At 40.6% G+C, this 24,172-nt stretch overlaps 1 protein-coding gene across 2 annotated transcripts in view; it reads left to right on the forward strand.

The window, feature by feature from the left end:
- MLLT3 (MLLT3 super elongation complex subunit) overlaps positions 1-23,760 on the forward strand; it is a 255,412-nt gene extending 231,652 nt beyond the window's left edge. Inside the window, exons 6-12 of one of the 2 annotated variants that reach the window (XM_060100859.1) lie at positions 3,188-3,263; positions 5,046-5,175; positions 8,001-8,100; positions 9,315-9,389; positions 13,700-13,771; positions 14,927-14,998; positions 22,303-23,760. In XM_060100859.1, the coding sequence (XP_059956842.1) occupies positions 3,188-3,263; positions 5,046-5,175; positions 8,001-8,100; positions 9,315-9,389; positions 13,700-13,771; positions 14,927-14,998; positions 22,303-22,434 (657 nt within the window). In that variant the 3' untranslated portion in view covers positions 22,435-23,760. The remainder of the gene's footprint in view (positions 1-3,187; positions 3,264-5,045; positions 5,176-8,000; positions 8,101-9,314; positions 9,390-13,699; positions 13,772-14,926; positions 14,999-22,302) is intronic. The other variant, XM_060100860.1, reaches the window with a different exon arrangement.
- The last annotated feature ends 412 nt before the right edge of the window (positions 23,761-24,172 follow it).

Below are 24,172 nucleotides of genomic sequence, written 5' to 3' on the forward strand. Positions count from 1 at the left end.
ACTTAGAGAACCAGAAACCCTGGGTGGGTGTGCATTTTAACAGGTCTTCCAGTTGATTCTCTAATGCTCAAGAAAGTATGAGAATCACTCCTTTTAATCATCTCAAAGGTCTCCATAGCTCTCAAATTCTACAAGTCCTTGTCCTGATTGCAAAAAGCTTCCTGGACATTGGAATTTTCTGCCCATCATTCAACACTTTATCCTCCTCCATCCACTTCTGTTGCTTTCAACTTTCCATTTTAATATTCTCATTGAATGAATGTGTCTTCTATCGTAAGCCTGCTCGAATGTTTGGTGGAAGAGTCAGGGTGTTAATGATAAACATTGCCTAGAAAGCCATTTTCTCCTGTTGTATTGCGTTTTTTACTGTTTGCCAGTTTCCTGATGGTTAGCAACTGTGGCATTATTAACCTTGTTTATGGTTAAGAAACTAAAAGAAGGTTGCCTCCAGATTTGGTTCGGGCATTGGCATGATGCTTGAGACAGATGGGTCACATTTAGCATGGGGTAGTTGGAGAGATGGCCACCGTCCTCTTGATCCTAATCAATGTCACTCTCAGCAAATAGCTCTGGCAGAACAGCTCCTTTAAGTCCAGTGTGACGCGTACTGGCCAGGCAGGATGGGGATTAGAGCTCTCTCTGCTCACTATAAGGAAACCTCTTTTTTGGCTCCCAAATGGTTTCCAGAGCTATCAAAATAATACCATTTGCAGACACTTTTCATGGCTGAAAAGAGCAACTTCGAGAGGAAAGGGAGTGCTCTGTGGACCACGGGAGAAATGTGTTGCAGCTGGGCATTGCACATCGCTGCTGACTGCGTGCCCTTTCAGTTGTGTGACTCACCACAGTGACTGGACAGTGGAAAAGCCACTTGACAGAAATGAAGAGTACCTCCCACAGGCCTCTGTCCTTGTCCACCAGCTCTCCTTTGTGGGCCGCAAACAGCAATGTGTAGGACATTGTACTGCAAATCTCAAGGAAATCTTGCAGTGGTGATGGGTTGGTGGGCCGCCTGCTGCTCATTAGAGATCCCGTCTGGCTCTTTTCCTGCAGGGTGAGTGGTAGATTACTGACACCTGTTTTCCCATCCAGCCTGGGGATGTGAAGTGTGCATTAGGAATGCCTGAAAGTGCTTCCTTGTGTCTGAGTCTGTGGAGCTTGGTGTTGCTTGGAGAGGGGGGAGTAGTGGGTTCAGTGCTGAGACGGGAGATGAAAAAGTCAGGGGTGAGAAACTGTAATACGAGCTGAACTGAGATTCCCATCCTCATGGAGTGGCTTCTGATTGTGCTGTTTGTTAGTCCTCCACGTGGCCGTGATAAACGTAGTCACCCACTGAGCAAAGTAGAAAGATGTTTCCTGTCCATGAGAAGACCTCAAATGTTTCTCATGAGTATGGGGACTTTCCTGATGGCACAGTGGTTAAGAATCCGCCTGCCAATACAGGGCACATGGTCCAGGAAGATCCCACATGCTGCCGAGCAACTAAGCCCGTGCGCCACAACTACTGAGCCTGTGCTCTAGGGCCCGCGAGCCACAACTACTGAGCCTATGTGCCACAACTACTGAACCTGCGCTCTAGTCCGCAGGCCACAACTGTTGAGCCCACGTGCCACAGCTACTGAAGCCCATGCACCTAGAGCCCGTGCTCCACAACAAGAGAAGCCACAGCAGTGAGAAGCCCACGCACCGCAGCAGAGTAGCCCCCACTGGCTGCAACTAGAGAAAGCCTGGGCGCAGAAACGAAGACACGACGCAGCCAGAAATTAATTAATTAATTAATTAAAAAAACCAAAACATGAGTATGTAGTTGAAGCTATGAGCACATTAGAAATGGAATAGAAATGGTCCACTCTTTCAACCAAATATATCAACATTAAGTTATTTTAAACTAAATTGGGCCTTAAATATGTACAATTCAAATGTGTGGATGGCATGATCAATTTCTCTGCACAGTTCTGTCCATGTGTTTTCTCTTCCCATCTTTACCTACTATAAAGTCTCATAAAAACTGGCAGAGGGGGGCTTCCCTGGTGGCGCAGTGGTTGAGAGTCCGCCTGCCGATGCAGGGGACACGGGTTCGTGCCCCGGTCCGGGAGGATCCCACATGCTGCAGAGTGGCTGGGCCCGTGAGCCATGGCCATTGAGCCTGTGCGTCCAGAGCCTGTGCTTCACAACGGGAGAGGCCACAGCAGTGAGAGGCCCGCATACCACAAAAAAAAAAAACTGGCAGATGGTGGACCAGAGGACCTAATGTGCCGCCAGTCACAGATAAGAGAGCGCCTGCTGTATGCAATGCATGTTGCTGTACGAGGGAATAACAAGCAGCACAAGACAAATGCCCCAATCCTTGCTTTTTCAAGTGCTCGCAGGCTACTAGAAAGAAAAGACATACACATCGGAGGTAGAATGATACTGCTGCATACCTTCTAAGCAAACAGATGATCCATATTTTCAGTGGGTTTGGGGAAGGATGAGAACTCTGAGTTGATGGGTCAAGGAGGATGTGGAAATTTATTCTGGGTACTGAAGGATGAAGGGAATGCATTGAGAGTAAGAGAGTGGAGTGTGTATATGATGCTCTTTCCCTGCATCAGTGTGCTGTGGAATTAAAGGATGTTTTTTTGATTTTTGTTTTTTGTTTTTTTAAGTAGTGGGAACATTTTCCCCTGACTCATTTGTGGGACTTGGCCAGGTCTCCTATTTGTGAACTGGATGAATGGGGTTAGGGTTGGGTCATGGCCTTGGACCAGAATGAAATTAACTGGCTCATAATGTGATTGAACTAATGACCTTGGCCTCATTACCACTATGTTTTAACTAGTTGAGTCAATCAAACATTGCAGAAAGGGTAATCAAGGTATCTTTCAGAAAGAGATCCGGAGAGCAGTAAACATAGGAGTGGAATCAAAGCCAGGTTCTTGCCTCGTGTAACACCCAGGTGTTTCCCTCTTTATCCCTGAGTTTTTATACTTGTTTCTGCATCTAATAAAAATATGATGGGCAAAATGAAAAGGACACTGACTCTCTGTGTTAGTGTTTTCGACATAAGACAATTTATAGTCATTTTTCTTACACAGTGTCAGACTGTTTCTGTGGGGTAAAGTATGTTTGAGCAACAATAGTGGTTTTAATTTTAGACATGTAGTGTCCTGTACATTTATTGATGATAACTTTTTCTTCTTTCAAGTCTGAACAACCCAGTCCTGCCAGTTCCAGCTCCAGCTCCAGCTCCAGCTTCACACCATCCCAGACCAGGCAACAAGGTATCCACATCTCCTGGGCCAACTAGGAGACATTTTTCTCATATAACATCTTAATGAGTTGATTTATGGCCTATTTTCTACTGTTTTTTTATTTGAATGATAACTTGGCTTTTATGCAGTTGTATTTATTTCCCCTAGGAATGCACTTGAGTATTGTTCTGTTGTATGAGGCCAACCTTTAGAAATTCCCCTTTTTCCAGTCCCTGCCATCAGAGTCCCATTTTACAAAGGGATTGTAGAGACAGCCCATTCCAGGGAGTTCCCAAAGGAAATACAATAGCAAAAGCTGGACTTGAGAGACTTTGACAGAGAGAAATAGGTTTTTAGTCTCCCTCCTGGACATCTTTCATTTTATTATTTTTCTACAGATTAGTAGACCTTTTTCTTTGGTGAGTGTTAATTTGCTGTCTTTAAAATATATTTTCTTCTACTCAACTCAAACTAAAGAAATTTAATTAAAAAATTTTAACTGGAACATTAACTAAATATATGTTCCACTTTTTCATGTGTGGAAACTCTTCAAATGTGGGCTCCTTTTTTCTGTTTGTTTGTTTGGTTTTTTTAACATGAAAAGTGAGATAGTGTCAAGAAATAATTTGTTTCTGAGCATCGTGTCACACACTGCCTTTTTCATTGACCACGCTGAATTCCTGATGGCCTTGTATGTTTTGAAAAGGATTAAATTGTTGTGTGTGTTCAGGCTAAGGCTAAGCTTCCAGGAAAAAATAAGACACTGTTCATTTTGGGTGTTCAGAGTTTTTGTTCCACTGACTTCCAAAGATAAAGGCCCATTACAAAAGCAGAGAAATTTGGGTTTTGCAGAATGTGAGATTACAGAGAGTCAATACTTATTTTAGAAGTGAGTTAATGATAGCTCAGATAGTCCTATCACAGATTAGACTTTAGGAATTGGCTAATCCAGAATGAAAGTGCCTCTCTCACTTTCTTGATTGCCTTTACAATCTCTTCTGTTAAGATTAGAAATATCTATTTTGTTTTCATCACATTTAGAGTAGTACGGCGAAAATAAGCTACACTATGCATTTTTTTCTGTTTTTTTTTTTCAATTCTAGAATAATCTGAATTGATTTTTCTCTCCCATCTAATACTGGATACTCTTTTGAATATTCTGGGCACCTGATTTATTACATGGTCTTATTTATGTAAATACATGCCAGTATTTTGCTAGGAATTTCTTAAAAAGTAAAATAAAATTGGCTACACAAAATTGTTGCAACAAGACCTTGTGTCCAAGATCAATATAAAATCAGAGATAGGACATTACACCATGGAATTGAAATACTTTATAATCTGAACTTGACTGAAATGCTTGCTTGACCTGAAATTGACCTTGAAATAAAAGGAACAGCTAAACCTTAATAGATCAAAAACTACCACACAAAGGCTGCATTGCTAAGAACAAGTTACAACCATGGTGATTTATTAGTCTCAACTTTTCAATACACGGATTAACCTAACAAAACATTCAATTTACTAACAGATCTTTCCTTTTAGGTGTGATTTTTCTTAGGGAAAAAAATGCATAGAAAAATATCCCTAGGAAATAGAGATTGTCTAAAGAACATTTTCGGGCATCTGTTATGAAAGCAATAGTGTTTTGGCAGAGGTTGCATTCCAGAAACTACCAAATTTGTCATGTAAATTGTATAAATATATATGATAGTGGTAATTTTAAACCAGTGCTCTGTGCTGGTGAACATTCCTCTGTATCTGATGTGGCTAAGTGTGTTTGATTGCCTGTGGTTCGTTGTCATTACTTAGGTCCTTTAAGGTCTATAATGAAAGATCTGCATTCCGATGACAATGAGGAAGAATCAGATGAGGCAGAGGATAATGACAATGACTCCGAAATGGAGAGACCTGTAAATAGAGGAGGCAGCCGAAGTCGCAGGTGAGTGACTTGGAAGGAATGAGGTTACCTGTAACGGAATCATACGTTTTCACTCCGCTTAATAGTATAACCACAGCAAAAGTGTGAAACACCAAAAACAATGGCAGTAAATGGTCACATTCTTTTTTTTTTTTTTTTGCGGTACGCGGGCCTCTCACTGTTGTGGCCTCTCCCGTTGCGGAGCGCAGGCTCCGGACACGCAGGCTCAGCGGCCATGGCTCACGGGCCCAGCCACTCCGCGGTACGTGGGATCTTCCCGGACCGGGGCACAAACCCGTCTCCCCTGCATCGGCAGGCGGACTCTCAACCACTGCGTCACCAGTGAAGCCCGGTCACATTCATTTTTTAAGTTGCAGTACCTTGGCATGCTTACGCAACTTCTCCAGGGAACTATTTATTCTTTTTTCTCAGAAAGGAGAGGCTTTTCCTCCATAAATTTTACAGGGAAGAAGTCCTATTAAAAGTCTTTGCTCTTCAAAGTAAATGCCAAGGTGGCAGGACTGGCTGCTGAAATTAACTCTGCTTTCATTTGAAGAATTTGTGTAGATCCATTGCTGTACATAGCTCAGAATCTGAGGAACTGTGTTTGCTGTTTGTAGTTAGAAATGCATAATTGGCCTCAATGAATTATGTGTGTGAGACCTAATTAAAACTAGGATCACCTGTGTGTTTTCCAGAAAATAAATTCCTTTTAAGTGTGCTGACAGTTAGGTTCCTTAAGTAGCTTTAATGCGGTGAGGCATAATTCTACATTATAAGATGGTAATTCATGTCACTTATAATTAATAGTCAACTTGAAATTGCCTTGAGGATTTCATTTCTTTATCATGAGGAAAACAAATAGGCATGCTTACTTTAATGCGTTTTGAGTAGAAAAAGTATGAATCTATTTGAACTTAAAAATTACATTTATAATATATTGCCTTAAATCTTTTCCCATTATCTATTACCCTAAAATTCCTATAAAGAATGCGATCTTAACCCATACTGGTCAGAGCATATGTTTGCTAATTGGTGATTCCTTCGTATTCTTTGAGAAGAGGCTCCATAGAGTATATGCCCTATCAAATCTCTCAGCGATTCTTCCTTATGGCCGTACTCAATATCTCTTTCTCCGCCTTGTCTCCCAAACTCACCCATCTGTATTCCTTTTAAATCGGAGAAAATAAGGAACCTTATGGCCTTGGCCTTATAACGTTTCCCTTTAGAAGTCTTTAATCTGACAAGAAGGAAACTGATAGGGCAAAAAAAATCCTGAAAATGGACTGAAACTTGTAGGTGAGGAGCATCTTTATAACAACCAACATCCTGACCACTGGCTGCTCTTACATGTAGCTGGTGAAAAATGCATGACGCTTAGACATTTATTTAGACACTTTCCCAAGTTATTGTTACATAGAAGATCTCGGTATTCTGTGATGAGCTGTGGCCTGCCCCCTTCCTGCCCCATCCCCTGAATCAATACGGGTCAGATGATACACGTTTGTGAGTTGGCTGGTGCGATGCACAGTTGTTGGAAAGGCTTTTCTCCCCTCCTGACATGTGCTGTTAGCACAGTCCCCACCAGCATAACATTTGATCCTCATTGCACTTGTGAAGTCTCAACTGTTTAATCAGTTTAAATACTCAGCCTTCCACTTCAGTCAAGAAGCATTTTAAAGCAGTGCTTCAACTGAACACTTCATTAATGCAATTTAGTTAAGAAAAACAAGTTCCATCAGTTTTTGCTAAAAGGATGTCCCAGTGTATCCTTATCATTTCCTGTCTTGTATCTTGTCTCTCTGAATATATTATAGAGCTGGAATGTGATTGCCTATTTAGAGCAAAAGAAAAACTATCCTGATTTCTAAAGCATTTTCTGTTTCTGAGAAGAATATTATATTAGGTTACTATATAACCAAGGAGAGGGAGCAAACACTGAAGGACATTTCTAGAAGAGGGCGTACATTCAACAGAGTAGAATGAAGAAGTATCTTCTATTCTGGCTAAAAGAAAATTCCATTTTGTTCTGAAAAGGAAAAAATTGGGGAGGAGGTGATATTTTTATTGTCTTTCATTGTTGAAAGATATTGTATTTTTCTAAAGCAGTTATCCCAAACACGCTGTCTCTTCATGTTGCTGTGGTATATTTCCAATGAATTGTTGTATCAGAGCTAGGGTCAGCTTTGTATCATTACACTATGGAAATGATTGGTGTTGGCTCTATCGTATTGGGCTTCACACATCCCATTCTCAGATGTCACCCTGAGCTGTCAGTCCTGCAGGGCTGTGGTCTGCATTCTTCTTAGCAGTTATTTCCACTCCTGCAGCCTGTATTTTAGCCATATTTGTAAAAATTTCACCTGTAGCAAATAGGCTGGGGGAAAGGAGAAAAAGGTAGTAACCTGTGAACTGTCTAATTTTGCTAACCTGCAAGCTTGGGTGACATGCTTATGATAGTAGGTGGATGGAGCTGGAACAGGGAGATGAATGAATAAATGAAGCCAGTAAGATATACTGGCTGGGCACCAGCTTCAGGTCCCATTGCTAGGGTTTGAATCCTATAACTTCCAGTCTTACCTCTGTGACGCTAGGTGAGTGACCTAGTAGTCCTTCTAGGTCTCAGTTTCCTCATCTGTGAAATGGGGATTAGTAAATGAGAAGTCGTGGGTAAAACACTTAACCCTATTCCAGATACAAAGTAAAACGCCAGTACGTGGCAGCGGTTATATGAGTTAAGACAAATTCACAGTGACTAGTGTTTGGATTCCTTACTCTCTGCGCTTAATTCTTTGGATATTTCAGGAACTGTCTGTAATGACGCATATGACTTTGCTTCTTTTCAGAGTTAGCTTAAGTGATGGCAGTGATAGTGAAAGCAGTTCTGCTTCCTCACCCCTACATCACGAACCGCCACCACCCTTATTAAAAACCAACAACAACCAGGTAAGTTGCTGGGTTTGCACTTCTCAAGATTCTGCAGAGCTAGAGGCTGATCATTTTTACTAAGCACGCAAAACTTTTCACCCCTTGAGTTTTAAACAAAGTCCCTCTTGATAGCAAATAAGTGGGAATCTACAGCCTTAGGAATAAACACATGGTGAGGGTAAAAGAACTTCTGTTGTCATGAAAAGTATGTTCCATTGGATGGGTTAATTAATTAGTTGCAGGACGGGATGGTGACAAAAAGTGTTGCCCATTTACTCCTGATCTCTGTATATTTTCCCCCTCAGTTGTAAGTAGGCTGTTAAGTGAATAAGAAAGAATATGACTTTTGGAGCTAATATAAAGCCTGGTTCTTTGTTTTACTAATTTACAGTAATTTATTGGTGGGAAAATAACTTTTAACTTAGCCTCAGTTTCCTCATTTGTAAATGGGGATATTAATATCTACCTTGCTGGTTACTGGGAGGATGACAAAAAATATATGTAAAGGGCATGAGGCATTGTTCATACCTTCTTGGCAAACAGTTGATGATAATGATAGATGGTTATTATTATAGGTGTTCTGCCTCTGTGTGCTCATCCAGGAAAAAGGATTATCACTTGGGATTGTAAGGAATAGTTTATAAAATACACAGTAAACAGTGGTCATTATCATTGCTGTTATAAATCAAGGTAAAGGACAGCTTGTGAATTTGATAATCAACTCAGAATATAGTTATTTGGATAAGGTCTAGGCAGAACCTCAAAAGCTGTGATGAAGAGCTTTTGTTAAACAAATGATTATTTTAAATACTTGCTAAAATAAACTGTTTTCAAGTATTGTAAAACCGTCTTTATGCATTGAGTTGATACTCTATTACCATGTTATTCTTATTTCTTTGTTTAGACAGATTCCACATGACCTCTACAATAATTGCTTAATTCAAGTTACTGTATGAATGTTAACTTGAAAATAAAGGAAATGTGGTTTTGTAAAATTATTCTGTCTCACAGGTGTCCTACCTGTGATTTTAAATAGACTTGCCCTTGAATTTGTGGTCTTTGTTTTATGGGGAAACTGTGATTTTATAGCTGAAGCCTTTTTCATTTTAAATTTTGTGTAAAGCATAAGCAAAAATCTCTCAAAATTTAAAATTCCTCATTTATAAAGTTTATCTACAACTTAAAGCCGCATTATTAAGTAGAAATAATATCAGTGTTCTTTACCTCACCAGTTACAGTTCAACTGCAATTTCTTTGTGACTGCAGGCCCAACCTCATCATCCATTACAGACTGGCCATTCAAGGAGGTGTGCATTCTTCTTCCTTATCCTAACTCCCCGAAGTCCATGTGCTTCCCCACCTCCAGTGCCAGCCATGCCCATGGCCCAGCCAACTCTCACCTCCAGTGTGGCTCCAAGTCAGGTGTTTCAGGGGAAAGTGAGGACAATGGTCATAACCATCACTGCCACTCAGTTGAGAAGAGCCCGGGGCTGGCTAACTAGATTACTTGGGTTTCTTATATGTATAAGTGTGTGCTTCAGTATGAGCTGGCAAAAGAATAGCATTCAGACCTCGAATATATTTTTATATCCAGTTTAAACCTATATAGGCCTAATTTCTGCTTCCAGTGGGTGGTATATTACAATTAGGGTACTTCCTGGGCAGTGGCAGTGCCAGGAGTGAAGGACATTAGGGTGTGCTTTTGCACCCCACAGTAGTCTCCTTCAGCATATTTTCCAGTCAGGGTTAAGACTATGCTTGCTAAATAAATGCAGCTCCAACAAGCCCCCGTCTTGCCCTGCAGACAGAACTGCCCCTAATCCCTTCCTGACGGGCAGTCTTGAGCTGGCCCTGGTTTCAGGGAAAGGTTTAGAGTCTTTGTCAGACTTTTTTTTATTAACCTGTCTAGCAGAATGAAAACAAAAACAAATGGTATCATCTATCTAGAAAGGGTAAAAATTACTTTATCCAATTAAATAACATACCCCTAGTTCCTTGGCATATGTTTATTTGACAAATGTAGCTTCACACATGTGAATCATCAGTCTGTCAGGAATACTCAGTTATATGTCATTTTCTCCATACACCTAAAAGCCTAATAAGGAGGTCCATATGCTTTCACTTTTAACTAGTTTAGGGTAAGAAATAAATGTACCACAGGGTGCTTTCCTCCTTGGACCTATGTCTTAGAACTGGAGTGTGTTTTTTAGTCGTGTGTGTGTGTGTGTGTGTGTGTGTGTGTGTGTGTGTGTGTGTGTGTGTGTGTGATAGTGCTGATGATGATGATCTGAAATTTCACATAAAATAGATGAGAACGTACTGGGAAGGCCAAACTGTGACATGGGAAGACGCTTGAGTTTTCTTCTTCCATATCCCTTGGCTGTTCTCTGTCTGTAGGTTGATAATGGTCTCTCAAGTTTCTGTAAATTATCAGACAAAGCTGTGTTTTCCTTACCTTTCCTCAATCTTCTAGGGACTAGGGAAGAGAGAAAGTGCTAATTGAGTCAAACATTTTCTAACTCTTGGAAAAAAGTGAGCAGAGAGAGAGCCACGTGTCAACAAAGCAAGTAATTAACCTGAGTATTGTTAGGAGCTACTAGTGATCATTAACATGAAAGACCCATCAGTAGAGAATCCATCTGCTGAATAATTGAGTTGTCAGTCCTCACAAAGGAATACAGAAAAATAATAATCTTGAAATTTTGATTCTCAAGCCATATCCTCAGATTAAGGAGAGAAGTGCAACTCATCACAGTTCTATTTTCAGAGACTACCACGTGCATAAATGGTGCATCTCAGCAGTCTGGGTGGCTTTTTCTTCCCATACAGCTTAATAGGGAATAATAGCGCTGTGCCATTTTAACCAAAGTTGTTTTTTTTTTTAAACTTCAAACCTTGTTATGTGAATTTCAAACAAAATCAAAAATTCCAGATCCTTTTTGGCTGAAAGTGTAGAAGGGAGGGAGGTGAGGGGGCCTTAAAGGAAGGAAGCGATCCATGGGACCTGAGTTAATATTCAGAATATGATAAATCACCTATCAGCCTGCAAGGCATGTTGAATGAAATAAAAGAGTCTATCCAGTTAAACTGGTTTGAAATCAGCCCGTGGAAGACAAGGTGCCGTACTTTTTTCTATTCTGGAGTCGTTTCCTTAAAGATAAGAAATGATCATAAATAAAACAATTGTCTTCAGCATGGCTCAGCTCTCAGAATGAGGTTTTGACAAAGCTGTTTATTTTGGAGCAGGGAGAGATCAAAGCAGGAAGATTAACTGAGCCCTCTCTGGGCAGCCACTCAGTAACTCGAGGCGGATCACTGACACCCGGGGCTTTTGTTCCTGCCACTGCAGCTTCAGAAGAAAGAAACTAGGATTTCAATGTATTTGGGCCTTCTGTGCTGTAGCACTCACGGAATGTGTAGGGTGGGACTTCAGCGCCCTGAATGTTCTGTCTATTTTCTGCTTTGAAGAGAAGGTGGTGGAACTCTCTCAGCCTAGTTAACAGCTCTATGTGGCAAATAGAGAGTTCTCAGTCACTTGGCCCCCAGAGGCAATGACTTGGGGCCTGGAATGGAGGCGGGTATTCTGGGGTGGGATATGATGGGAACAAAATTCCATTTTCTAATGCACAAGGCAGGCAGGCACTGTTTTTTCCTCTTGCCTGAAATCGCAGCAGATCTGCTCTGCTTGGGCCCAGCCCCAGATCTGAGTTGGTGAGGAGTGCCATCTACTGACCTACTTACTTCTAGGTCTCAGCGCCAGTGTTCCCTTGAGGTCTCATTTTCAACAATAGAGAAGGAAATTCTGAATGTAGTGGGGTGTTTGGTTTCCTTTACAGTGAAGCATGTTAAAAACTATTGCTTTGCCTCTGCGATTAAGTAATTTCCTTGTGTTGCCAGAAGTATTGTATTTGAAGTTAGCCTGGTCACATGGGTCTTCTGGTTATCTTAATGTTAAAAATGAAGAAATAAAGGCTATTCTCAGGCAAGATTCTGTTAGGTGCTCACTTCTTACTTATACATTTTCCTAAATTCAAAGGAATATGTACCCTTAGAGAAGTATTTGGTCTTTTCTAGAATGTCGTCCTCAACAGGTAAAATGTTTATTAGTAGTAGAAAATTTTACAGCTGAATGGGAACCTGGATGTTATCTTGTTCATCTCTCTCATTTTATCTCATTTTTTGAGGTTCAGAAATGATGAATGATGGGACTGGTACCTGAACTTGGGTTTCTGAGCCCAATCAATGCTCTTTCTACAAATTAAATGACAAAATAAATGTGAACTCATTTTAAAAATCTTTTTTGTGTTTTGGAAGATGGTGGACCTTTGAACAGAACTGGAGAGTGGTGTGTGTGTGTGTGTGTGTGTGTGTGTGTGTGTGTGTGTGTGTGTGTGTGTGAAAGCAGAAATGGATGAAAAGAAGAGCAGTAGGAATATGAGACTTCTTAAATATCTCCTTTATTTTGCATTTTCTTCCTTAATATTAGCTTCAGGTTATAATAACTCACTTGGTAATGAGGCTATAATGAAAAAGACAAATTACTTTGCTTTTTATGTTTATATACATTTGTAAACACTCATCAATACTTTCAGTGGTTCTCAACCATTTTAAGCAGGGGCCACTTAAAAATATTTCCCTCATAATTCTCAATTTTGAAAATTCTAATAAATCAATTGTATTTATTAAGTAATAATTTGTTTCTCCTTTTTATTCATTAGAAACGTAGCTCCCAACAGTCTGAACAGTATGCAAAACTGCTCTTCGTAACCTAAGCTGCAATTGGGTCAGATAAAAGGAAAGGCACTTGATATTTATCATGGGTAAACACATCATTTCTTAAAATACAGAAGATAGTCCTAGCTCTTTATTTCTTGAGTGGGAGGATCCCAAGTTGGGAGCAACCAGTGTACCTGATGGCTACCTTCATTTCCAAAGCTGCCTCAGTTTAGTGGATACGAGTGAGTACTTTTTAGAATCTGAGAGTCAGGTACTAAAAAGGGTATTTGAGCGTTTGTCGTATCATCTTTATTGTACCGAGCACTGGTAGTCATGCTGAAACAACAGAATGAATAAGAAAAAATTCTTGCCAGAGGGGACTGTAATCCACTACAACTCAGCTGCTGTACATATGTGTGAGAATGTTGTCACAAAAGAGAAGCAGCCTTGGAAGCTTAGATCAATTTCCTTATCTTCACCTTCTTTTTTTTTTTTTTTTAAGTTCTATTGCCCTGACTCAGCATTTCAGATATACGTAATTTATTTTCCCAGAGAAAGTAAGATTAGAGGAGAAGAAAGAAAATGTATGGAGGAGAAAGGCTCTTTGGAAAGTGATGTTATTATATGACATTTCATTCTTTTTTTTTAACATCTTTATTGGAGTATAATTGCTTTACAATGGTGTGTTAGTTTCTGCTTTACAACAAAGCGAATCAGCTGTACATATACATATATCCCCATATCTCCTCCCTCTTACGTCTCGCTCCCACCCTCCCTATCCCACCCCTCTAGGTGGTCACAAAGCACCGTGACATTTCATTCTTAAGCCCCTTCGTTTAGGTGGCTGGTTAGCTAAGAAGTGCTAGAAATCAAATTTAACTGTGTTCTCCTTGATCCCTAGATTCTTGAAGTGAAAAGTCCAATAAAGCAAAGCAAATCAGATAAGCAAATAAAGAATGGTGAATGTGACAAGGTAGGTGTCCAGTCCATTACTGTGAGTGCTCCAGCACTGCCCTCTTCTGTTTTTTTTGTGTTTCCTTTAATCATCCTTGCTGGTTCTCCTTTCGTTTTCTTCATCAGAAATGCCTGAAACCTCCAAATGACAAGCAACTTCTTCCCAATGCTTTGTAGTTTATTTTCCAAGTCTTGTTTATATCTCCAGTGTTAAGCTTGGCCTTATGCTATCCATGATTGCCAAGGGATTTCAGGCACATTGAACTGGGAGGTGAGAGAATTGTGGTGCAGGTGGAGGGTTAAGGAATCTCAGACTTAAGTGAGCAGGACATCTGATCCCAGTGCAGTGTGTTTTCCCCAAGTGTGCAGTCACGCATCCAAAATCTGACTTCAAGGGCTGTTGGGGGTTTGTGTCTCGTGGGCAGGGTCCTCACGTGCTTTGCAGGGGCGGGCCTGGCTAATGCTTCACAGACCTTTCTTTTGCCTTCATTGCAAATGGCACTCGGAACATCCAGGCATTTATGCTAACGAAGACCAGGAGCCTGAGCATACGGAGGTGCACCTCTGCCTTTTCAGGGGACCTCTTGACAAAGCAGATGCTAATTTGGATAGTGACCTCTATTTTTCATAAGACATTCTTCTATCCCGTTACTTGCTGTTCACTAGCAATGTTAGATATGACCAGCAGGGACCAAGAGGGCTTTTTTCTTTTCAGTTTGCCCTGACATAATTGGTAATGTGCATCAGTACTTCCATATTCAAACTTGGGCTTTTTTCTCTGAGTTAAAATGCTTCTAAGATGGAAGAATAGTTTAAAAAAAAAGAGTGTAGACTGTGATAATACACTTAAACTCACAATTTTTCATTGAGTTCCCCTTCTCTCTGTAGAGGCGCTGTCGGGAGAGGGTGAACCTGCTCACTTGAACCTTGTTGAGAGCAAATAAGTGCAAGAATTGCCCTTTTTATCAATAAAAAGCTGGCTTGAAAAGTTAATAGTTGGCCAAGAGAGATTTGGTCTGCAAAGGCCTTGGGCAGTGCATCCACACAGCCTGGGTTAGAGGGTAGAATGTGGAACCTCTAACCACTGCTTGTATGTTCGTATTTGTTTATTCTTTTAGTTTTGAACTGCTTCCTTAAAGTGCTTGTTCTTTGGGGGAATGCTGTTCTCTTTCAGGCATACCTAGACGAACTGGTAGAGCTTCACAGAAGGTTGATGACACTGAGGGAAAGACACATTCTTCAGCAGGTGAGAAATGCTCTTTAACACAACCCTTTCCAGAAACATCAAGGCCTAGTTTGTCCTGGGCTAGTGTGATAGCACCTGGAGGCCACGCCAGGTGGCCTTCTGAAAGCCCCACACTCTCAGAACTGGCTCAGTGCCACCTGCAAAGTAGGTGAGGGGGGATTCATTTCCGAGGCTGCCCAGAAGTCTGCTTTGGGGCTTCCGCGGTACGATGAAAACTGGGCACATGGGGAGGTAATGATGCTGGAATATACTGATCCCTCAACCGTCTGATACTGTCATGTGGGCTGAGGGAGGGGAAGGTAGGAATGCAGAAACCTTTGGGGCCAGGCTTCTGGTTTCATGGGAAAACAGTGATAAGGATTGCAGTCAAGTGCTGTAAACATTTGTGATTCAATTTAGTAACCTTTGCCAATGCTATTCTAAGGAAAATAAACATTTTCCTCATTTGTCTTATCTTGTATAACATACATTCTATTATTATGAACTCAACTGTAGAAGACTTGTAGAGTGGGAAAACTTCTATTAGTACAATTTGATGTTTTGAGAAGATAAGAAGGATGGTTTTTAGTTTTCATACAGTTACAGCACATGCGTCCATTGCATTAACAGTGGCTATTGATAAAATAATTTTTCTTTAATACCCAAAGAGAAGGTTGGGTTCTAAATTCCAGGGTGGGTTTGTAGATTTTTTTGCTGCTTGAATTTTTTTTTTTTTTTACTACTTTCAAATGGCTTGACGTTAGTACTTAATCTATGCCAGCTGTGTATGGGTTACTTTTTTTTAAATATTTAATGGCTGATGGTCACATTTATATTTTGCGTACATTTTTGCTTGAATCTATAAATACATGCTCTCAAACTTTCCAAGTTCCCTGATTGGTCTGATAAGCTTTTTAACCCTTCTAGAGTTTCAGGTTTGAACAAAAGACTGTAGACCTATAATTCTTAACTGGGGATAAGTTGCATTTCTTGCATTTCTATCTCAGTGCGTAATGGGTCAGGGAGCAGGGTTTGAGTGGCTTACCCTAAGACATATCCTAGTATTTTGATAGCATTTTTCTTCAGCTTTCTTCTGTGTAACTGAAAATTGTTCAGCCTGCCACTTACCAATTATTTGGGGCTAATTGCCTGAATGGTGATGGTAAATCTATTAGCTGACTTTCCCATCCTTTCCCGAACACCAGCTCTGAACCACTGTGGAGCAGTTGTCTAATAAAGCTATTAAAGCACAAGTTGGGCCCAAACAGTGCGTCTCACAGGAGAGTGAGACAGATGTTTGGTCAGGGTTGGGACCCCTTCACCAGGAAAGCCCACCAGTGAGTCGAGGATACTAGGCTTTTGGGCAGGGTCTTACCTTGGGGTGTCATTGGCATTCCTCATTTCACACTGTCCTTTATTTTGACCTTTGAAAGACTTGTGAGGGAAGGTGGCTTACTGGAGAATTCCATCGAAGTGGATTATTTTAGTGTTCTAGAGGGAGAGAGTGATATATCTATGAATTTTTAACCTGGCATAAAGTCACCCCAGGACCCACAGCGTTTCACCCTAATTGCATTCCCAGGCCAGTTGAAAGCTCTCAGTCTTTGGCCTTTTGCCTTGTAATGCAGCTGAGGCTTGTGATTATGATACCATGATGCATGTCCTGTCATGGTTTACTGCTTAATTAATTCCTATTGTAAAACATAGAACTACTGAGGACTAATGTTATTCTCCACCTTGAACACTGCTCATCTTGTGGACTGCATTCCACAGAGTCTGCATATTGTCAGACACACAGACCCCAGCACCTGAGACAGGATTTCTGGTGAGCTCAGGATCCCATCCCAGGTCTTTTCCTATTAAATGCATCCTGTCAAAAAATCTGGCCTGACACTTTTCTTTGGCTCACAAAAGGTGGTTAATATCTTTGTTTTAGTCTGGGGACATGCAGTGCTGGCACCCAGCATCTAGATTAATGAACAGAAAGTGCTGGATCAAGAGAGGCTGTGTTCTTAAGGCCCTTTTCCATAAGGTAAAAGTATAGTACAGTAGACACAGTCAAAACCAGAGATGTTCGTACCTCGGACTGACTAATAATTTGATTCTTCTTTGAACCACATGTTCCACATTCATTTGGAAAGGGAGATTGAACACTTCTAAACACTTCTAAACTCCCTTGGAGTTCCAGCTCTGAATCTGGATTTGCATCCTCCTTAGGAGAAAAACAAAAAACCTCTGAGGAAAACCAGGGCTTCCTTAGAGGATGGTTCAGCAATTTAGGTAACAGCTATTATACATTTAGAATTTTCTTCAGGGAGTTGGGGAATAAATGGTATATCAGAGTGTTCTAAGAACATGGAAAACTCTCCCTGAGAAGTGTTTTGCTGAAAGCGATTTTCTCCAGGATGCCTCTTAACCCAGGGTAGGGCACACGTTGTCACACGGTAGACAGGGCTTCCCCATCCATAGCTGGGGCCATTCTCCAGGAAGTCCTAACTTACCCCAGACCTGACTCCCCACCAGACAGAAGCAGTTAAAGCAAAGCTTGTTCATTACTTCCCACTCAGCAAAGAGGCTGCTTCGGGTGGAAAGAATACTGTTTTGTTTTGTTTTTTTAACATAAAAAATATAAAAAAGCATAATCAGACTACAATGCATCTGCCTTTTAATAATTTTTATGACTTTTATAACCAAGATTGGGGGAAGGAGCTACAGACTTAACAAGTGGATCTTACCCTGTTTAAAAACAAAAAAACGGCCTGCGTGGTACCCCCTCCAAAGCTGACGTGGCAGGAAATAATCCATCACAGATGTTTTCACAACAACCATCATCTGAAGAATGAGTTAAGCAGTATACATACGCCTCCTTTTCCACTACCTATAATATACCATATGCCCTTGCCTGCTTTCCTTATCTGCACTCAGTCTGTCTTTTATTATTGCTATTATTTTGGAGTTGGATTCATCATTGCAGTACGATGCAGGGTAGCGACACCAAGGTAGAGCCACGGTGCATCAGCAGAGCAGGCATTCCTATAGACAGGCAGCGTGGCGTCCTTCAGGGACCAGCAGGGTGGCGCTTTTAGGCTTTGTGGCTGTGTCATTGCAATAAAGCATGTTAACGCGGTGTTTCTGATGTTCTGACTCTTTCAGGATTCATGGAAAGGCACCCATATTTATTTTTCTTTATGAAGTCTTTACTTAATTGAGGGTGTAGGTTCATGCTCTAATAATTCAAATCATTAATGCCGTTCCCATTGGCAAATAGTCCTGAACGCCCCATCTGTTGCCACAGCTACTACTTTAAGGCTGTCTCTGCCTCCGCCTGATGCATTCTTATAAGCTCCCATAAAAATGCAGGGCTCATTTAGTGAGATTGATAAGATCCCCTTCATTTCTTTGCCTGTTGTGGCCGCAGGCGGGCTGAGGGGTGTTGGTTGTGGAGGAGACGAGAGGGCTGTGATTGAAGCCCCGGAACCTACAAGGTAGTACAGTGCATGTGAGATGACGGGGCCGAATATCCTAGTGGGCAAATGTGTTTATTTGCTTTAAAACCAAGTGGCCTTTTCTAGAAGGTATTTTTATTACTCTGTCTTCTGCCTATTGCTAAGTAATTAGTGAGCAACTGTATTGAGTCACAGAAATTTATTTTCTTAAAGGGGTGAGTTACCTGTCATTTTCAAGGGAAAATGGAGGGCTGTACTTCTTTATCCCCACATTGTGGTTTTAGTTCGTCATTTCAACCACTTTACTTCAGCTACTGTTCTCCCTGCTTTCTTCCCTCCCTCCTGCAGACTTTTATTATAATTTTTTTTTTAATTTCAAGGAGGTCTTTTCTGAGCTTTAGTTTCTGGCATTTTCCCTGCTTCATTTGTTTTAGTGCTAATGAAATGGCTAACAGTCAATGAGGGGCAGAGGAAAAAGCACTGGGTCTGAAAATTCATGTGCTATATAGTTACCTCCCAGATAATTAAGGATAAGTTTATGTTTACATGGTAATCATAATCATGTTGCCCTCATCTGTGTAGCAATTTGCAGTTTATAAAGTAGCTTCATGTTCCATATATTATTTGATCCTCTGAACAACATTGTGTGATAGGTAGAACAGGTGGCATTGTCCCCATTTTACAGATGAGGAGACTGAGGCCCAGGAGTTATTGTGTTCTGTCCAATGCCATTCAAATAGTGAGCAGAGTCAGAATTTGATATGCCAAATTCAGGATTCTCTGTTCTGAGTGCTTGGTCATTTACCTACTGACCAGCTAGTTGAGGAGAGGATTCACACTCTGGAATAATTGTCATTGGCTTCCATTGTATAAATTGAAAGGCTATTTGTTTTCATCCCGAAAGAGCTCTCTGAAGAGGCTGTTTGTTTCTATACTGAAGTTTACACATTTTCACTCCGTCTATAGTGTTTCTACACAATGTAGCAAAAAAGATCATTTACTCTGGAAAGTACTTTTAATTCAATCGATGTTAAATATGTATTATAGTAAGTATTTGATTGCCTTAAAAGTCTTGTGTTTGTGGACAGAGCTGTGTATGTGTGTTTCCCTATGTATATAGATGTGTGTGGCTGACTTATCTAAAGCTCTGTTTTAACTATTAACTAATAAAGCAAATGAGGGTTCATTTTAGATCTTTTAGTGTTAATAATAAGATCTAGCTTGATAAATTCTTATGTGAATGTCACACTTTAACCATTCCTGGGAACACCCCTTCTGATATTCTCTTGATGCGTGTGTTAGAACGCTGAGTCCAGTGGTTTAAGCAAGTAAGGCTCCCTCTCCACCCCTGCATCCCCCGCTTCCCCGCCACCCCATGTAATAATAGGCCTGGAGGTAAGTGATTCATGGTCAGTGTGGTAGAAAAGATGCTACTGAGGACATAGACTCCTTGCCTTCCTGCTCTGCCGTCTTTCACATCTTGCGTTCATCCACTTGAGGGGAAGACAACTGCTGCACTTCCAGGATGGCATCTTCATTCCAGACAGGAAGACAAGCAGAGGGCAAAAACCTCATGCCCATTGTCTATACCCTTTCGAAATTTTTCCTAAAAGGCCAGTGACTTCTGACAAATAAACTGTAAATAGCAGTGTCTGCCCAGTGCTGCAAGTGGGTCTGGGAGGCAAGTATTTAGCTGGGCATATTGCCACTCCCAGAAAATCAAGCTTCTGCTAGTAAAGAAGAAGGGATAAATGGATATTAGGTAGGCAGTTCGCTGTGTTGGTCATGATTTTGCAATGGGAGTAACTGATTTTGTTATTAAACCCATAGTTATATCTGTTAAAAAAATAGTTCCAGAGGTTGAATAAGGCAATAACAGCTCAGTCTGGAGTTGCGCAATTAATTGGATTGAGGCTCACTATGTCTTATGTTTCTGTGGCAAATATGTCAAACAGGGAGCACATTTTCTATTGAGAGCCACTGACCCATAGGGAATAGTTCACAAATTTACTGGGTTTTTTTTGAAGAAAACTAATTGTAAGAAGAAAAGGTCAAAAGTTTCCATTCTGCTTTTTCAACCGGAAATTAGGTAATCTAAAACTTCATTGAATAAATAATAGGCTGAATAATTAAAATTATTCCTTTTAAGATGATTGTACTAAAGAGAACAGAAGCATGTGATAGAAAAGGAGTAACAGACAACTACAAATAAGCGAAAAGTTTTGCCAGTTGGTTTCTCTGCGCAAATACTTTTTCTTTCATCTTGATGCGGATTTTCCTCTCTCCCCGACAAAGCTTACTAAAATCACCCCCCCTCCATCCCAATTTACTCACAACAAACATACCTAGAACCCATACTACCCAGGCATAGCATCTATTTCTGTTAAAATCATTAGTAAAATAGGAATAGAAAGACACGTAACATGATAAAAGATTCTTTCAAACCCATAACCAACGTCACTGTTAATGTTGAAACCTTAGAGGCGTCCTCCCGAAAGCCAGGCAAGACCAATAGTGCCTCTGTCACTACTTTTGTTTATCATATTTCTGGAAGTTGGAGCCAATTCAAGAAATGAGGTATAACTATTCCCAAATGGGGAGACAAAGGCATCCTTTCTTTCTGCAGATGATACTTATCACCCCAGATACTTAAGTGCATCAAGTGAACATGACTAATGGAATGAATATAGATTTTTATTTATTTTTTGTCAAAGCATAACAAAATGTACAGCTAGGGCTTCCCTGGTGGCGCAGTGGTTGAGAATCTGCCTGCCAATGCGGGGACACGGGTTCGAGCCCTGGTCTGGGAAGATCCCACATGCCATGGAGCAACTGGGCCTGTGAGCCACAATTACTGAGCCTGCGCGTGTGATGAAGAATGGCCCCCGCTTGCCACAACTAGAGAAAGCTCTTGCACAGAAACGAAGACCCAACACAGCCATAAATAAATGAATTTTTAAAAAATGTACAGCTAGATGAATTTTAACAAAGTGAATGCATCTTTTGTAACGAGCACCCAAATCAAGCAACAAAACAGTTCCAGCACCCCAGAAGGCTTCCTTGAGCTCCTTTCTAGTCACTACCCATGATCTTCAGGAGGTGGAAATGTAGACGGTTTTAATTTTTTTCTTTGTGGGTTCTTGAGTTTTCTAAACTTTCAACAGTAATGTAATCAGAAAGAAAAATGATCATTATATATATATGTGTCTGCGTGTATGTACTTTTTCTATAAGGAGTTCTGTTATTTCTAGGCTGGAATTTCCTTTCATCTATTAAGTACAGTCACTGTCCATTGAGTCAGTAACTAATTTTTAAAAGGGGTCTTGAAATTCTATCTCCCACTAGCTACCCATTCTCACTCCCACCCCTATAGTAAAATGGTCTGTTGATGACTTGGAAGTAGGAATCAGTTTAAAGACTATGAATGAGAACAGGTAGTCTGCTCTCATTGAGAAATTCAAAGGGTTAATATTCCTTTGACCTACCAAATTGGGTAAGAAGTAGTTTGGTGCCATTACCAGTATAGGACCTTCCTGCTATAAATGAGACTATTAATCACTTGGTTCCATATTTGACTCCCTCCATCTCTCCCTCTTTTTGCTTTTTTTTTTTTTTTTTTTTTTTTGCCGTACGCAGGCCTCTCACTGTTGTGGCCTCTCCCTTTGTGGAGCAACAGGCTCCGGACGTGCAGGCTCAGCGTCCATGACTCACGGGCCTCGCCGCTCCGCGGCATGTGGGATCTTCCCGGACCGGGGCACGAACCCGTATCCCCTGCATCGGCAGGCGGACTCTCAACCACTGTGCCACCAGGGAAGCCCTCTTTTTGCCTTTTGATGTCTATTGTTTATTGCCTAAACTTTCTCTACTTTACTCCTCTAGATTGTGAACCTTATAGAAGAAACTGGACACTTTCATATCACAAACACAACATTTGATTTTGACCTTTGCTCACTGGACAAAACCACAGTCCGTAAACTACAGAGTTACCTGGAAACATCTGGAACATCCTGAGGCTACAACAACTGGATGCATCAAAAACTCTGGTTTTTTTTGGTTTTTTTTTTTTGGTTGTGATTTTTTTTTCTTGTTTGTTTATATGGAAACACTCAGAATGATGCAACCAAAAGGGAAAAAATAAAAAGCAAACAACCTTCAGCTTTATTTTTCTTTAAAGCCAGTCATCATCTCTTGATAAAGGAGAGGTTAAGCAAACCAGCCTCAGCGGACCACTCTTCTCTCCAAGGAAATCCCCGGGAAGAGTTAGCCTGGATAGCCTTGAAAACAAACAGATCAAATACAACACGAGAAAACTTAAAGAATGTGTATGGTATCATGTATCTCTCTCTGTGGCGGTTCATTCCACAGGACGAATGCATATTCAACACACTGCCTTATTACATAACTGATCTATTTATTATCGCATACAGATATTCTAGAGTTGTTGAGGGAATGACACCACAAGACATTCTAAGTACTCGGTCCCGTGGATGCTCTTTCAATGCAGCGCCCTTGCCATCCCAAGCCCAGTGACCTTACTCGTATACCGTGCCACTCTCCACCAACTTTTTCCAAGTCCCTTAACTTGTTGCAGTCTGTATTTTCCACCTTGTTTTTCCAGTCCCAGGACACAAATGATCAACTGGGGGGACCAAATAGCCACCCTGATTTTCTTCTTTGTGGTCTTTTTCCTGAAAGTTGGGGCCCAGTCCTTGGCTGTATCCATATAATGATCTTGGACCATGGTTAGAAAACGCACCAAATAGGATCATACGAATTGCTGTCTAGCCTTAGTCAATAAACCTGTAGGACTTTTAAACAAACGTGTGTACCTGTAAACGTCCTGCATCCAGCATTGTTGAGATGTCATCAACATCCTTGTGTCTGTTTTACTGTTACGGTATTAGGTAAATATGGAAGTGAATGCATTCCACAGGATCATAATTTTTAAAAGAGGAATTCTGGTTCTGTTTTCTAAAGAAATGTTGTAGAAATTCTTAATTTGGTTCTATTTATTAGTAAGAGTTTCAGCTTTCTTCGGCTGCCAGTGTGTTACCCATCTTTACCATAAAACCTGGAATAAGAGATTTTTGTTTGTTCACATATGATCCTCTTAGACTCTTTTATATTTGAAAAATTAAAATCTTTCTTTGGGGGAAATTCTTGGTTATTCTGCCATAACAGATTATGTATTAACTTGTAGATTCAGTGGTTCGATACCTGTTTAGTCACTTGCTTATGTTTCCAGAAGGATTTCTTGTATTGGTGAATATAAAGATGGTTGGGGAGGGGGGATATTTTTGTTCTTGATGTACCCTGTTTTGAAACTAGAAATCTGTCCTGTGGCATGCAAAAGAAAGCAAATTATTTTTAAAAGAAAAAAAAAAAAAACCAAACCAAAGTACTTTTGGTGTCATTATTCCATTCTCTCCATAAGTGGAGAATGCAAAATGAGAACAGTTCATCTTCCAAGTTTTTGCTAGGAATTCAACCGAAAAGAAAAGGAACGAAGAAATACTTCTGGATCCAAAGGTTCGTTCACTGGATCAGCCTTAAGAAAGTCTCTATGTGTGCTCATAGACCACTATCTCCCTTGTTTATTCCCATGCCAGATGCTGTCTTTTCATACAGAGATTAACTAGTGTCTGTACAGAAAATGGTCTTTCCAGACCCATTCTTTTGGGCAGGAATGTAAATGCAGATTGATAATGGAGTTATTTCTGCATTTTAACAAGGGGATTTTTTTTTTACA

The sequence above is a fragment of the Mesoplodon densirostris genome, chromosome 6 (genome assembly GCF_025265405.1).
Source record: "Mesoplodon densirostris isolate mMesDen1 chromosome 6, mMesDen1 primary haplotype, whole genome shotgun sequence".
Lineage (NCBI taxonomy): Eukaryota > Metazoa > Chordata > Mammalia > Artiodactyla > Ziphiidae > Mesoplodon > Mesoplodon densirostris.